Source organism: Venturia canescens, chromosome 4 (assembly GCF_019457755.1).
Source record: "Venturia canescens isolate UGA chromosome 4, ASM1945775v1, whole genome shotgun sequence".
Taxonomy (NCBI): Eukaryota; Metazoa; Arthropoda; class Insecta; order Hymenoptera; family Ichneumonidae; genus Venturia; species Venturia canescens.
The window spans coordinates 15,593,785-15,609,944 of record NC_057424.1 but is presented as its reverse complement, the minus strand read 5'-3'; the positions used below and the strand labels follow the sequence as shown (position 1 = coordinate 15,609,944).

At 39.7% G+C, this 16,160-nt stretch overlaps 1 protein-coding gene across 9 annotated transcripts in view; it reads right to left on the bottom strand.

Moving 5' to 3' along the window:
• LOC122408915 (glutamate receptor ionotropic, kainate 2) overlaps positions 1-16,160 on the bottom strand; it is a 128,423-nt gene that overhangs the window by 45,536 nt on the left and 66,727 nt on the right. For all 9 annotated transcript variants that reach the window (XM_043416020.1, XM_043416025.1, XM_043416022.1 and 6 more), the window contains 2 exons: positions 5,224-5,385; positions 1,883-2,134 (listed from right to left, as the gene is read on the bottom strand). In XM_043416020.1, the coding sequence (XP_043271955.1) occupies positions 1,883-2,134; positions 5,224-5,385 (414 nt within the window). The remainder of the gene's footprint in view (positions 1-1,882; positions 2,135-5,223; positions 5,386-16,160) is intronic.

Below are 16,160 nucleotides of genomic sequence, written 5' to 3'. Positions count from 1 at the left end.
TGAATCAACAATTTTTTTTTCTCATCGTATACATTTTTGTGGAAAGAATCTAATTTTTGAATCCCGAAAAGTCAGTTTTACAAAAATATTACAAAGTTTAATTTCTACTCCGAAAATGTCATTTCAGAGAATCAAGTGCACCCTGAACAGCGTTGGAGAAAAATATGGAAATACCTTTATTTCGTCGAGCACAATTACAAATAACTCGGTCGGTGAAGCTTTATTGAATATCGTCATTTAATTTCTTTTGTAGGTTGGATTGTTTGATGTTTTTTTTTCGTTGTGTGAGGTTTACTGGTAAAAATACTCCAGTATGACGGAAGTCTCGAATGCGAAATCACAAAAATATAAATTTACAGCTGCAGAGTTTTTCGTATTGATGTATACTCGACTATACCTCAGTCCCATCTGCCTGACCCTGATAACGGATGAACAGAGAAGAACGAAGAATGGTGAAGTGACAACGGAAGATAGCGCGCTCGCGGCTGCGCGCTTTCGCGATCGCACCGCACACCAAATACGTGGAAATTGAAAAATAACAACGTCGACGTTTTTTATGGCAATTGAACCCAGTGTAGTTGCAGTCGTCCAATTACCGGGGCTTTGAGGTTCCACTAGTTCGTACACCGCCGTACTTAGTTCCGCTGTTCGCCGAGCGGTACAAGCTCCTCTACTTTGTATATGTATATTTAGCGCTCTATACATTCGGCAATCGGAGGACAAAGGAACCTGCGGAGCTGAGTTTATGATGCGTCGAATAGAACACACTTGGCCAGACACGCTGCGATCCGTTCTCGTAAAAAAAGCCAAAGTAAACGACGCCAATAAAATGAGAAAGATGCTCAGTTGGATGACAAATTTAACTCGCCGGACACGAGACAATGAGACTGAGACATGAGCAACGAAACGCTGTGCATTATTAAGGATGAAAATAAATTGAAGGGGGCCGCTAGAGTTCATGGGGAAAATAAAATAAATGGAGGGGAATGAGTAGTTTGGGTTTCCAGAGCAGCATTGATGGTTGTTCACTAAAAAAACTGGCTGTTCGAGGGGTTACGAGTTTATACGTTGTGAAAAGTTTAATTGAAAAGGTCCAAGGGGCTTTGACAACTCCGGATAAATTGGACGCCATCCGAGTGTGTGTTAAAGTAGAGAGAAAATTGATTGATATCGTAGATCCGAAAGTATTAGCTTTGGATTTGAATAAACTCGCGATGCTGAACTAGCCACTTGGAGCTGCGCTGGTGTTCGCGACTAAAGTGCGATCCTTTGATCGGCTTAAAATTTGTCGTCTCTTTTATTTGATACATTCCCAGGCGGAATTAGTCGCGTATCAACGTAGCATTACTTTTTCGATCACCAATCCAGCACGTTGACTCGGCTCTGGGGAAACTTTCCTTTATTTTCTTGTTATACTCCGGGGAAGCAAGCAAAAAAGTTGAGTAAACTTGTGGAAATGAACGGATTTGCCTGGATCGGGGATAAAAAGCATAACGGAAACGGGGGATCCGTAGGGATAAATGAGGCTAAAGCCTCGAGGAAAGTGCGACAGACGCGAGACAGATGAAATTGAGAAATGATGAAGCAACAAATAAATAAATAGATCTCGTGGCTCCCTCTCGTGAGCGCGAAATGGAAGAAGTTTAACTTGTCCGAAATGATGAATGTACTGTTTCGTATCCAGCAACGTTTTTCTCCGAGTCTTTGTACATACAGACACGAAATACAAACGTCCACGCCAAATTATTGATGTTGGAGGTTTGTTTTTTTCATAAACATTTATTCCCTCGCACGTATACGCTTTTTTACTAGCACAACTGTCATTTTTACTTGCTCAGATATAAAAAAGAAACGCTTACGAAGAATAATCGCATAAACTCACCGAAATTCTCTTCGTAGATTATCGCCACCCGCGTCCAATTCAAAAATGACATGAGATCTTTGAAAGCTCGGTTGAGATGGTCCTGTGCAGGATAAAGATTGATGCTGAATTCTTTGAACGTTGGCTCAAAGTCAACCCTCGCCTCGAGGTGTGGCACGTCCAGAGCTTCGCAAATACTTTGAATGTGCGCCCCGAGAAGCGGATCCGATGGTCCGAATATTCCTTGCACCGATCTTGATAATTGTTTGCAAGCTGAAATAAAAGTCAATGGCTATCAACACGAGCAAAGCGGGTACCGAATGTTGTTAGAATGTTGAGCATGTAAATTTGAAAAATCTCGTTTACAAAAAGCTTGATGATGCTTGTGAAAAACTTTCGATTCATTGGAAAAAAGTACCGAACGTTTCTCAGCCTGCAAGCAAATTGAGCTTTTTAATTAGTTGTTTGATTTACGAATGCACATAACGATGAATTTTCTCATTCTACGATCCCCTAATTCGTGACACTCGTTCGACTAATTCTGTTCAGAAAAAGAATCAATGAATCCAGAGATCACAATGGGAATGAAAATAAAGAAACAACGTAGCCGCAATGGCGGAGTTTTGTGGCGGGAGAAAAAAATGGCCAGGAAATTGATACGGTTAGCAAGGAGCGAGGTGATCGTGTGCGGGGAGACAATCACTATCGGCAAATCCGCAGCGTTTCATCTGCGGATTTGAGACACGTGACTCTTACTTCTCATGGCTTATACGCAACTTTTTCATGGACGAAGATAAGACAGCTTTATTTTTCGATAACTGTATCAAATCTAGTCTCACAAACGCTTCTTAGACGTCTGTCTGGAAAAATGCGAGACAGAGAGTCCGGGGTTTTCGAATGTTTACGGCAACTCGCATTTTTGACTCGGACTAACTATTCTCGTCACGTTTGTTCGCGAGGTCGCGCAGCAGCGCTCGTCCATGTCTCAGAGAGCTTATAGTTTCCAGTTTTTTTTCCTCGATTGTAGGCTCCCTTCAGTCTACTGGCTCGTCTCTCTCTCTCTCCCTCTCCTGAGTTCATGCTCTTCCTTCTACTACCTTAAGGTCAATGTATAACAGTGGCAAGAGGCGTTACACTGTTCGCCGTTTTGATCGACGCTTCTTGAATTATTCACGAGAGATTGTCGACCCTCGAGAAAACTTTTGACTATCACAACCTCGTACAGTAGTCTGCTGCTTGCACGAGAACAAAGCAAGTGGAAAAAAGAGGCGATGCGAACGTCCTAACGTTCAGACAGAATAAGCATTACTGGGCTAACACGTTTCATCGCACTCGAGAAACGTTGGGAAGGTCCTTATTAAGTCCATCTGTAGGCGAAGGCAGTGTCGAGTTTAATCGAGCGAAGCACTCGTTTTTTTTTCAGTTATAACTTCCCAGTGGGCAAATGTACTGCTTTGAAAAAACTGCCTTGATTGAGCTGCAATTAAACAGGAATCTCGTTAAGACGTTGTTGGCCGGGTCGAGCAATTTTTTAACAAATTTATCGATGCTTTGAAACGAAGATTACTTCGTAATGCAACATTGAAAGGGGAGTTCATAAACTATTCTTAATCACGAATTTCTCGTGTTCTGGTCTGAGAAAAATCGAAGCACTTCCACCGCGTTAAATCCTTAAGGACTATTGACGACCTCCAAGCATCGGGACTCATCTCTTCAGCGAACTTCCGACTCGGCAAGCATATTCAACAGAACTTTTATTAATGGACATCAATTTAAAGCCATTCACAGTGCAATCCCAGCAGGAATATTTCCACGGAATATTTCAACGACGAAGATATAATGCGTGGAAATGATGGAACTCAAGATAAATTGAGGCCAGTTGGTGAAAGTGATGATGCCGATCAAGCAGCCGACGCGACGCAAGCAAGAAATAGTGCGTTGGAAAAAGCTCAAGCAGCACGAGAAAGGAGAAAAAGTCTATGCAAAATTGGATGACGGAACGAAAGTGGTGAACATAGATGAGTGTCCTTTTCCCATCTCCCCTTCGTCATCCTTTGATGCTCTCTCTGCCCCATTCTAGAGAAGAATATGAGAGAAAGAAAGAAGGGGCTTTTCAGAATGAAATATTCAAATATACGTTCACGTTGCCAGGCGATGAGAGAAAATTCCCGGCAATTTGCATTTTCGTGGTAGGAACACGGGGAAAACGGATATGAAGACACCTCGACGTCTCTCGAGGAGATGGAAATCGATGATGAAACGAACGATGACGAATGGGGGCCAAGGACGTACGAATTGGGAATCTCCAATTGCGCGCGGCATTCTACAATCATATCAGTTGCTATAAAATTACTGGTCAAACGAGAAGAGAATATACACAGATCGAATTCACCAGATAAAAATATCGAGCCGTCGGTTTTGCTTGGGAGAACAATTCACTTGAAATCCCAATGCAAAAATACTTTTTCCTCCCATACGATCAATCATATCTGCTTCGATCTTTGCGCGAATTTATTCCTGGCGTATGAATTTTCTCCGAATTCTTGCATCGTTGAAAATTAAATATTTTTTATCAGCGTACATTTCAACTCAACTTGATGCTTCAGAGCCTTCGATTCGATAGACTCCAAGAATTTGTATCTCGAAGAGATGCAAATGGGACCAAACTGTCAACCCCGAAGAACCTTCCATACTTTTTTATATGACAGATTTCAAGTATTTTTTCTTTCATATGAGGATTTTGATGCAGACACACAGCTCAGACATAAAGTGAGTGACGACTTTTACTCCCCCTTAATAAAGTCCCTTTTAGCACGTGGCCCATATCTGCTTACATATTTTATGTGCATGTGAACCGGGGGCGAAAAGATTTGACACATACTCTGTTTTGACGTGGAAGAAACGTCGAACTTTTTCATCCGCCCTGGGAGGGCTTTTTCTTTTTATTGTTTCCTAGGGTGGCCTTGCCAACTTCACTGCCGACTTCTCGTCCTATTCCATGGATATTCTATACATTTATTGCCACGAGCGTTCAGATGGCTTAGGTGAATAGTGAGAAAATAAATCTCTCGTTTTTCTTTTACCGTAAGGCTGACAAACATTCCCCTCGTCGACTCTTTTCAAACATTCTTCAAGTACTGTTAGACTTTTATAGCTTTCATCGCATCTTAAAGTTGAAAAACTCCTTCGAATACGTATCAATCCACCGGCGTATGCCACATATTTTGACACGGTTTTCAAACGATTAAAATTAGACGACACTGACTAGCTCTGCTTAGATATGAAAAAAAGGAAAATTATCGAAGGCAAACTTGTTGTCGTTTCCTTCATTCACTCTCTTTCCATCCTTTTTGTAAACTCACCCTTTTTAGACGTTCTAAATGAATCATCCTTTGGCACATATTGAATGTCGTATACCAAAGTGGTGTTTGGCAGTAAATTTTTATCCTTGTTGATCCTGTAAACGGCATACTTGAATGCCATTTCGGAGGGACTGTCTTTTTGATCCTCCGTGAAAATAGCACCTGTAACACAAAAACGTAGGGTCAATAATGTTTTGAAATAATATTATCGAAAAAAAGGAAACTAAATGCGAAATGAAGATTTTTCAGATTTCATAGTTCCTACTATTTTTGCTAATATGTAAATTGGAGTACGTTTAAAAAAATGTATTGCATACGAATTACATGATAAACGATTATCGCGAACCGAGGAAGAAAAATGTGAAAATTAACAAACAAGAAGTCATCGCCATTGAATTTTACCATTCAGAGATACGCCCAGCATCAGTTGAGATAAAATATCGATATCTTTTTACGTAAAAGGACATGCGGAAAAAAATTCCGGGTTTTCGTGAGTGGACTCTACAGTCCGTTGGAAGAGTGAGTGAGGGAAATGAGTTTAGAGGTTTCAGGGCTTTTGCACGAATGAATGGAAATAAAATTGCTGGTACGTTCCGTTCGAATTGGAGAATCAGCAATCGACATGGATATTGGACGAGACCAGCAGAAAAAGGAACGTTTTTTCTCCGATCTTTTAGTATATACTGTAAAAAAATATATTTACCGAGTTATCGAAAATTAAAAAGGCACAATATGCCAAGCTTCAGAGCTCCGGATCCAGCTTTGTGATACGGATTACAAAATCTCTCAATTATTCAACTACACGGAGGTATAAGCCGCTTAAAGTAGTCAGGGATATTCCGTTCATCATATCGAAAGTGCTGATTATGTGTAAATATTGAAAGTCTTTGAAAAGCGATTGGAACTTTCGACATCAATTTTTCAACGTTTTACCATGATGTTTTGCCGATAAAATCTCACTCTCTGTAGCATGATTTATCGCTGTGGGAGTGAATTTTGCATTCGTTCATTTCGTTACTTGAAGAAAGCACCTCTTCAACATTTGAGCTAGGGTGCAACGAGTTAGAGGGCCACAGTTTCTGGTGATCTGAGCAAACAGAGGCGCTTGTTTCGTGTCACGTTGATGCATTTTTTTCCAATTCCAACGTCCGGACTCGGCTACAAAAGGTTTTCGATGGAAATAGCATGGACGGGAAATTGGGAGAGCAAAAGATGGCGAAACTTGATGAAACAACGAGGGTCATCCTTAAACAGTCGAACGAGTTTTGTAGGGGTTGCAGCGATCGAAAAATTTTGTTTTGTCGTTTTTTCCTATCAAAACCGATTGGTTGTTGGGTTTTAAAATTCAATTCACACCAATTTGTTATAAAGTGTGAATGCATTTTCAAGGAAACACGAAGATAGATGGGCAGTGACGTTTATCGGTCTGCTCACGTCAGCTGATATCGTACGATGTCAATTAAGATGCAGATGAAAATTTTACCATATTTTTAATATGAAAAATTAGTGTTCAGACAACTTCTTTGCGCTTGTCACTTATCGAACTGTCAAATGAATTTGTTGGAACAACAAAATATCGAATCAAGAGAAAAGAATCTTTCAATGTCATCAAATTTTGTTAGATTAACAATTTTTCTTCTAAGTGTAAGTTTTAACAACCGAATCACTGAAAATTCTCGAGGACCCGATTGAATCCAATTATCGAGGAACTTGGGATATCGAATAATCAAGAGACTCGATGGAGTCTCGGGACGAGTAAATTCGTGCTGTTTTTCAGCACTCGTCGAGTTATATTTTCCCCAATGAAACTGTTCGTGTTTGTGGGGCTGAAAATTCGATAGCACTTTGGTAAATTACAGAACTTAAAATTCTTCTGGTGGTTGAAAAAGAATTGCAAGCTAATTGATCGATGCTCTTTCGATTGAGCATCTTATCAGCACGAGTGGTTGCCAAATTTCTGAGAAAAAACTTCGCACGAGCTTAGGATTATGTTCGAATGTAATGAGTGCAGGATTTTCTTTCATTTTTCCATTTTCCACGCTTACTATTTCGACATTTTGTCGAATTTTGAGATCCCTGATCGTACAACGATAGCTACGGATGCGTTGTTTTCAAATTTCCATATTTTTCGAAATCCTCGTGTATAAATCGTGTAATTTTTGACAGAAGGGATGATTTTAAATCGAGTAAAATCGACTTGGAACTTTCATTATTCAACTTGAACACACACACTAACTTAAACAAACAAAAACACAAACATACAAAAACCTAAACCAACAAAAACACACACACGAACCTACTAATGCGAAGGAAAAAAAAAATTGCAGCGTGGGTGTTCTCGAGATATCTCGAGATGTTAAAAAAAGTGTTAAAAACAATAAACAATACATTTATAATCAAGCATTTCGAATCCAGTAATGAAAATCCCGCATAGCGTTACGCAATCAATATTTCAAATAAATATTTTAATTATTTCCCATATTCCAGTAATTACAGACTTAAAGTTCATTTTAAATGACGATTATTGTTCATCGGTTTTTACGAGGCTGAAGTTTGCAACGTTGGAGTTCAACGAAATGAACGAAAAAAATATTTATAATTCTTTATTTTATTATTTCACGAATTATTGATGTGGCTTAAAAAATGACGAATTGGAAATTCAGCAGGGAACAAAATCGGAGATTTACTCGAATTATTTGAGAGTTTTTTAAGATTATTTCGTTGGACTCCAACGTTGGAAAGTTCAGCGTCATCGGTTTTTTGTTCATGGTTATTTTCTTCGTTGGTTAATTTACCAGGCTATTTTGAGCGAGGTTATTTAGTCTGGACACCCGTGTAATGAACACCAATTAAACGATGTTCCTGGTTTCCGGTCGGTTTGAACTTCCGTTCCTAATATATCACTGCGGAAGTACAAAATCTACGACGACTTGGCTTTCTATAGATGTAGAACGAAGTGATAATTGCGTGGCCGAGATCAAATGTACAAACCGGAAAATTTTTCAGCGTAAATATCGATAAAACTGTGCATTTGTATGCCTGCTCATTGGTATGAGTTCAGTGAACCGATAAGTGATTTCATCGGCAACCTCTTGACCTGCGAAGTGGTGGTATAATTTACCCCTCATTGCTGTTGGTAGTTTGATCTTAATGTTTTCGCAGTCACCAATAACGTGCTCGTTCAGTATCGATGTCATGAACTTAACTCTTGAACTGTGAGAAAATTTTAGCAATATTCGGTTTCGAATTTTTTGTTTTTTCCATTTCGTACGAATGCAGTTACACACCGAAGGCATTTTATATTTTTTTTTGTTATTGATTTCGTCTAGTTTTCGCTTCATGTTCAAACTCCTGAGTATATTCTCTCGTAATCATACTTTGAACATTTTTTTTCGGGGAAAAAAGTTTATGGTTTTATGAGTTCCAAGAATGCATAATAAAAGTTTGTAGTTTTAGAGGAGTGTTGTAGAAAAAAATGGCTCGTCGTCGATGATCCATGAAGGAATAGTACGAGCTACTCCTTTAAACAACAAATTCGACAGCCTCATCAACGTCAAGGTTCACGAGCTTTTCTATTCTTGTTGAGTAAAACGTATGGAAGAGAGGAAAGTGTGTGCATAAATGTACACATATGTGAGGGAATAAAAAATTGTTGTTTTCCTGCCATATAAGTTGGCCAAGGAACATCGAGTTTACGATCTCCAGTTTATGTTGCCTGTTTCTCGAGTGCATATCTCGTTTATACCTTAATAACTAGAACCCTGAACATGTTCTTCAAATCGATACGCCTGTGACACTTTTCTTCCTTTATCTGACCTTCAAAGCACTCTCGAACAGCATAAAATACTCCAATAAATATTTGAAAAGACTCCATTCTAAAACAGGGTAGGGCTCACACGTCAAATAACCAAATTTTGTAGAACGGTCGATATTTTTCGAAATTTTCAAAGTTGTAATACCAGATTGGAGAAAAATAAGTAATTCGAAGTTCCGATCGACTATTTAGCAGATTAAGTGTTTCAACGAATATTCCTTCTTTGAATTCGTATTTACTCGAAAATATATATTTCGATAGTTTTCAGTTTGAATGCTATTTTAACAGACCGTATAGGAATGTCAAAAATCCATATTTTCGAATTCAAAATGGAGAGTAGTCGTTTTATAAACAGATTAGAATATAGAATAGCAAAATATCGAAAGTGAATTTTTCGAGCCTCCGAAACTTTTAGATATGCGGAATAGCGATGGCCTGAAAAGACGAAAATCAAAATGGCGATGTTTGAAATTGGAGACCACCGGTCTGAGTAAGTAAGTGAGGAGACGCGTGTATTTTGAGTTTCGCTCCATTTCTTTATTTTGATCGATCGGCTTTCTAACGTTTCGCCATTTGACCGTTCGACTTTTTGGTCTTTCAGTATTTCAACCTCAGTAGTATTCAGTCTTTCGTTATTATATTTTCGAAATTGTGAATATTCACAATATTGCTGATTGTAGAAATTTATGAATCGAAATGGTCGAATTTTCGGAAAATCGATATTTTAGTCGTCCTTCTATGAGCGATTGTTACATTCCATTTTCGATGTAAACGTGCTTCGAACCTCGCAGTCTCTACTTTATTTATTTTCGACATTCAAAGCCCTAATCGAATCGATCTGTCTCCATATTATCATTCGAAGTTTATAAACTCGAGATTTTACCTGTTCGAAATTTTAGTTATTCTAACATTTTATCCCCACCGGATTTTATTTAGTAATATTTTCCACGTAAGCTCCTAACCTACTGATATTTCATTTCCGTTCTTAGTTTCCACATCACGTTATTTCCTGATGACAAACGTGGCCACGACAGGGAAAGCTTTGAACGAAAAACTCGAAGAACAGTAAGTACTTTATTCCAAATCCAAATTTCCGCATCAATTGGTGAAAAGATCTGTTCTCAAGTGACAAATTTAGAATGACTTCAACACTGATAGTATTCAAAACATCGAAATGTCAAACCTGTCGCGAAAATTTGCATAAATATCTGTATATAGCAGCCCAAACCGATCGAAGATGCGCTCGGGGATCGGTATTCTCAGAGCTATTTTCGGATTCGTAGTCGATCCTATAAGGACGTCATGGTCGGTCGAGCGTCTCTAAAGAGCGTCTTGGTGGCATCCGCATATACTGGGAACTACGTTGGTTATGACTATATAACATTGTCATCTACTTTTTATTCTTCCATTTCTTTTCAATGGCAATGCTTTTTTTCAGATCGTTGGTTCCCGTTTCAGCTGCAAATTTCACCTCCTTCGCGATCCCTCTACGTACACACACATCAATGGAGTCGTCTTCAAACGTCGTTGTGAGCTTTTGGGCTTGAATTGTGCGTTTTTCTGTAAACATGCATAAGTGTGTACAGGGATATTCAGTCGTAGTTTAAAAGCTCTGTTCGATGCACAGATTAGGAAGTTCTTACGACAAAAGTTCCGAAGCTTTTTTCTCCTTTATGCTACTGTACACTTTTGGGCTGAATCAGTTTTTCTGCATTGCCTTCGGTTCGAACTAATTGGAATTGCGAATGGGATGCGGAGGAGTGTTCGCATCGAACTTGGGGCTCTCTCCAGAAATTTTTCGGCGAGTCAACTAATGGGAGATCGGACCGAATGCGACGACTGGATTTCTGCCAAGCGACGTCAAAATATCAACAAAAAATTGATGAAACCAAGAGATAAACAAAAAACGAAAAATCATAAAAAAATTTCTTTTCTGGAAGACACGTTGTAGATCTTTTGTAAAAGCTGTCCCTTTTCTTGGCGATCGCGTTATTGAAATCGAACCGATCCTACGGGCTCCCGAGAGATAGGAGAGACTTGCGAACGTAGCCGATCTTCGAACGTGTAGAAGCTTAAGGGCATGAGGAAGGTGGGATGTTCTCTGTAACGCTAACAACCAAAAGGACTCTATTCGCATAATTCTCACTGAGGGAGCGCCCCGATTACGTCCTTTTCTCTTACTCTCTGCATATCTCTATACACGTAGAAACATATCTCATTCCTTCCTTTTTTCCATCTCCCATGGGTATACGTTTGCCTTGTTCTCACAGAAATTGGAAATCCAACCGAGACACTTGAACAAGAGATACCAGTTCGCGTACGTATCTATTGCTACGCATACAGTTATACGTGCTCCGAGGTGTGCGCGGACAAGTAGTTGATATCGTCGTTTCATCGATGAAATTCGAAGCTCGAATCGTTGGTCACTGGAGACCATCGAGATCGTGAGGTTTTCCGCGAAATCCGCGTATATGCCCTCCATATTTCATCTATATATTTACGAAATCGTATACACCGTGAGTTAGTATGGTTAAATAATAGATGGGAGCGCATGCATAGCTGGATAGCCGCGACCTGGTTCCGCGCCCGGAAGCGCGGGGCACGTAATTCGCGTTAGGGAATACAATTGACTCGTACTCGTGACTGTTGAAATTTCTGCGTGGGAAAAAAGTCGATTGCGGACTCGATAAATCGAATGTTCTTTTCTCTTTTTTCTCTACGACTCCCTTTCTCCGAATGTGGTTCGACGAGGTCGGGAGAAAAAAACGGATGGACGGGGAGAGAGTAATTTTTTGGGTCGATGATGATGAATCCTTTCGACTCAAAACTTATGACTTTGACGACGCTGCTATGACATGGAAGTTTGTCTCGGAAGGTTTTTCCGGTGATTTCTCTCTAGCGCTTGCACTTCTATCGCATCCTCAATCTCCGGACCGTATGCGAGCAGCTATGTGCGAGGCAATATCACGGAATGTTTCGAGATTGCGTTTGATATTCGTGACACGTCAGTACTCATAGCAGGAATGTGCGTGTTCGTATCGATCACAAATTTCACAGTCTGGTTTATCGAATGTAGAACACGCGGAGCCCCGCTCTCAGGCTTATCTCGCATTCATTGTTATTAGAAATGATTCGGTGGCCCGCATATCGAGTAGCGCTGATTCGATGAAATGATTTCTTGGAATATTGAGTTTTGGGCTAGTTTAATGACTCCCATGGAGAGGTAAATAAACGAATAAATGAAAGAATAAAATATGAAACTTTCGTAAAGTAGGAATTTGGATTTTGAGTACGCCTCGAGTGGAAGTAATATCGCCCGTAAAATGTAAGCATCCAGCCGCGCTGTAGCTCTGGAACGGGCATCGGGAAGGGGTACTTTAAGGAATGTAGATCGTATCCAAAATGGAGGGGTTACCGAGCTCTTCAGTGGAGCTTTTCCGCAAGGCAGCTCTAGCCGCTCCTTCTCGAAGTCATTTGAGGTATAGCCTTGGCAAAATGCCACGTCCTGAAAGATTCCTCCACTTCAAGCTTTTCCGGAATGGAGTACTCGCACTCTAATTTGCAGTCGGGTTCGATCGGCGAGTGAGAATCTTCCCAATTCTCACGTGTCGCGATTCGGCCGAGTTTTGTTTATAAGTTTGAAAAAATCGTGACCGGATGTACAATGGTGGAGAAATTTGCTGAATTCGATCACTCTCGGGAAATATTTTTATATCCGGTTGACCGGATGAGCTCTCTTGCCTGGTGCTCTAGCCGGAAGGGTTCAGAGCTGAAAAAATTGGTCCCGGCGATCGGATTCTGGTTTATCTCCTGAATTTATGTCGCACCCTAATGAAGGAAGCGTCATTACTTCCCCTGAGTTAAATATGATGGCAGCGAATCTAGCCTGGAATGTGGCGATTACGTGAATGGTCAATGCGTATAGGTAGGTCGCCAATGCTTTTGGAATGTGGCGGTTGCTTGTGTGCATGTGTGCATAGCGAATGCTTCCCAATTCAATTCGATAATCGACTGCACTTTGCCAAAAGTTCGATTGCTCGTTGTCGTAAAAGTTTTCACATCGTTTTTTCCTCGTTTGGCGTCTTCGCTCTCAAGTTTCTTTCGAAACGAGAGATCGAGGCGATTATTGCGGGGGTTCCATGCAAAGCGGGCTGCTTGAGAAACTTTTGTTTTTTGTCGCAGTGGAAAAAATAACTGAAGCTGTTTGAATATTTGTGATCTTCGGTCTCTCACATAAAAAACATTCTCACACAGCCTCGTGAGTTTGTCATAGTCCTCGTGGGTTTCGTGGTGAACCAATAAAGCAGAGAATCAAGCGTGGGAAACCAATGGGCGTTTGGTGCAAGCCTTTCAAAGTGAATGATGGCAAAAATACTGGACATCTGATCCGGAGCGAGTTGTATTGAAAATGAAGTCAGGATCGTTCAACAATCAATTTTGCCTGAAGCATTTACCCTCAAAACCGTTTTGATAGCAAAAAAAAATGTTTGATTTCGAGTGAATTGACGGGCATGGAAAAGGGATGAGTAACACTGAAAGTAACAAGTGAACGATAAAATGGATTGAATTTGGTCGATGTAGAAGAGCGAGTAAAAAAATTAGTTGTCCAGGAAAGTGTAGTAATAATAAAATCTGTCACAGAAAATCGAAACCCTTTCAACCACAAAAAGGCCGTCGTTCCGTAAACCGAATCCGTTATTTGAAGAAATTATCATCAATTTTTGTGTTCATATCGTTCTCACGATAAATATAAAAGCATTAAACCGCGCGACTAGAACGAATGGAACGTTTCAGCGTATATATTTTATGACGGACGTTATATGTTCCGGAAGTATTGTGGTTCGACAATGTTATTTCCCACAGTACCGCATCCATTCGTTTCTACAAGGCTCGTTTAGTATTTGCCATAACTTCGAGGTTTATGACTTTATTAAATTTTTTAGCCATTGACATCTTTTTTTCGCACTATGCTGGTTATCCCTCGAACAACATTTTCTTGAATAGTGTTCATCAGAAAGATTCGAAAAAAAAAATTTTTTTCCTCGCAGTCGCAAGTGATTATGTTAAAAGTAATTCTCTCAAAATTTGGGCCATCTATAAAAATTTTTAAAAATGGTATCAACGGCGTTAAAGTTTTTTACTTTCTTATTGAAAAGATAAAAATCATATCGACCTGCGAAACAAAACGAAACATTTTTTTATCTCGAGACTTTAACGAAAAATCGAAAAAAAAACTTAAGAAAAACCATTGCGACGACCTCTAGATGTTTTGCCTCCAAGCTCAAATTTTGAGAGAATCAACTCTTGATTGAGTGCTAACTTTTGTCGCTGCAACACCGAACAATGTTTTTTATTGTGGTATTTCACCAAAAAAAAAGTTTTTAACGTCATTGCCGCCACTTCTGAAAATTTTCTTAGATGACCCAAATTTTGAGAGAATTACTTTTTCATTATGTGTTAACATAATCACTCGCAACTTTGAGGAAAAAAAATATTTTTTTTAAATTACTCTAGTGTTCATACAACGTTCGCTCACCACGATCCCTCTACCTTCATCAGTATCATTTTTCCAAATTTTTACTAAACCCTCTCAATTTCTTTCTCTTCATCTCGTTTTTCTCCCTTTTATCTCCTTTCGTATATATGAGATTGGAAATAATTAAGGGACAATAATCCTCTTTGTTACGCGATAATATTGTAACTTTATTGTCATCGCATACTACCACTGAATAGTAGTTTTCCGTAGCATCTTCAGCGACTTTGTACAGTCTTAAATTTCCTAGCAAAGTAGCTTCCATCATCTTTCATCTCGCCTTTCAGCATAAATACACCTTTTCCTTCCTTCTCTGAGCTCTTTTCCCTTCTCTCCTTCGCCCTTCCACATTCCCCACGATACACCTGACTCTCTTCACTCTCTCTAAGGCCATAAATCCCCATATATAAGATGCAATGTAGCAGGTTATAGTGCTGTTCGAAATGATGATGGAATCGTCGCGTAATCCGATTATAACGCCTCCTCCAATTTTTTTTCTTTCTTTCTATACTCGTATCCACCTCGTGATTTTTCAGCGGAGGTTCGCCACGGGATCAGCTTTAGATGGAAAAGTATTGGTCTGATTATAAAGTTCCTTTGAACACACAAATTCCGTGGAGTTATTTAGCGAATTTTGCTGCCTTTATTAGCCCAGTGTAGTTCATTGGCCATGATTTTGCTGATGAACTCAGCCTCGCTCCCATCCGGCAAATCAATAATAGGGAAATGAAAAAATTTTCTAAAATCATGAATTCTGTAACATTCATGAGTAGCGACATCCACGCAGCGCTAGGACGCATTGTTTATTCGTTAATATTGTTGTCTCGCGAGCAAATCAGTTAATTGGATTTATTGGTAGAGCGCGAATTGAGGGATAAAAAAATATTGATGTTGGCTGTCGATTCATATTCAAAATTGAATAAAAATCGTTCTGGCTTAAATTTTAGCTAAGCAGCGATAAATTGTTACTCGAGTTAAAATGATAATTCACAGCAGTGACGACCGTGAGCAATGAGCCGATACATGAATTTAGCGAGGTGCTCTGAATTGTGAGGATTGAAATCTGTCACATTACCGTTGTAAAAACGTGTTAATTTCTTTCAGTGTCACTCATTCCTGGGGGAACCGTAACGACCATATTGTCAGCATGCATATTTGAGTGAAATATGGTGCCGTATTTTTCTAGCACACCGATAAAATCCAACGGGAAATTTTACTGTGAATACAGCGCAGGACAAGAAAACCGTGATATTTCAGCGTTAATTCGGGGGTTTGAATCGCAATCGCAAATGAGAATCGTAATTACGATGAAAAGGAACGCGGCGAGAGGACGTAAAATCGCAACTTTGGCTCCATGAAGTTCCTTATCGGCGGTTATCCGGTTGGTGTGAGACGCCAAAGTGTGGTCCGTGAGGTTCAACAGCATCCGATTCTGGCAACATCGCATATACCTACAAAGAAGAACGAGCAGAGATAGAAAGATAGACAGAGAAAACTAAGCTAGCAGTCCTTAATAGGTCGTTAGTCACCCGAGATTTTACAAATTTTCCGCGTCGATACACACCGAGCACAGGAATTATCTTGAATTTC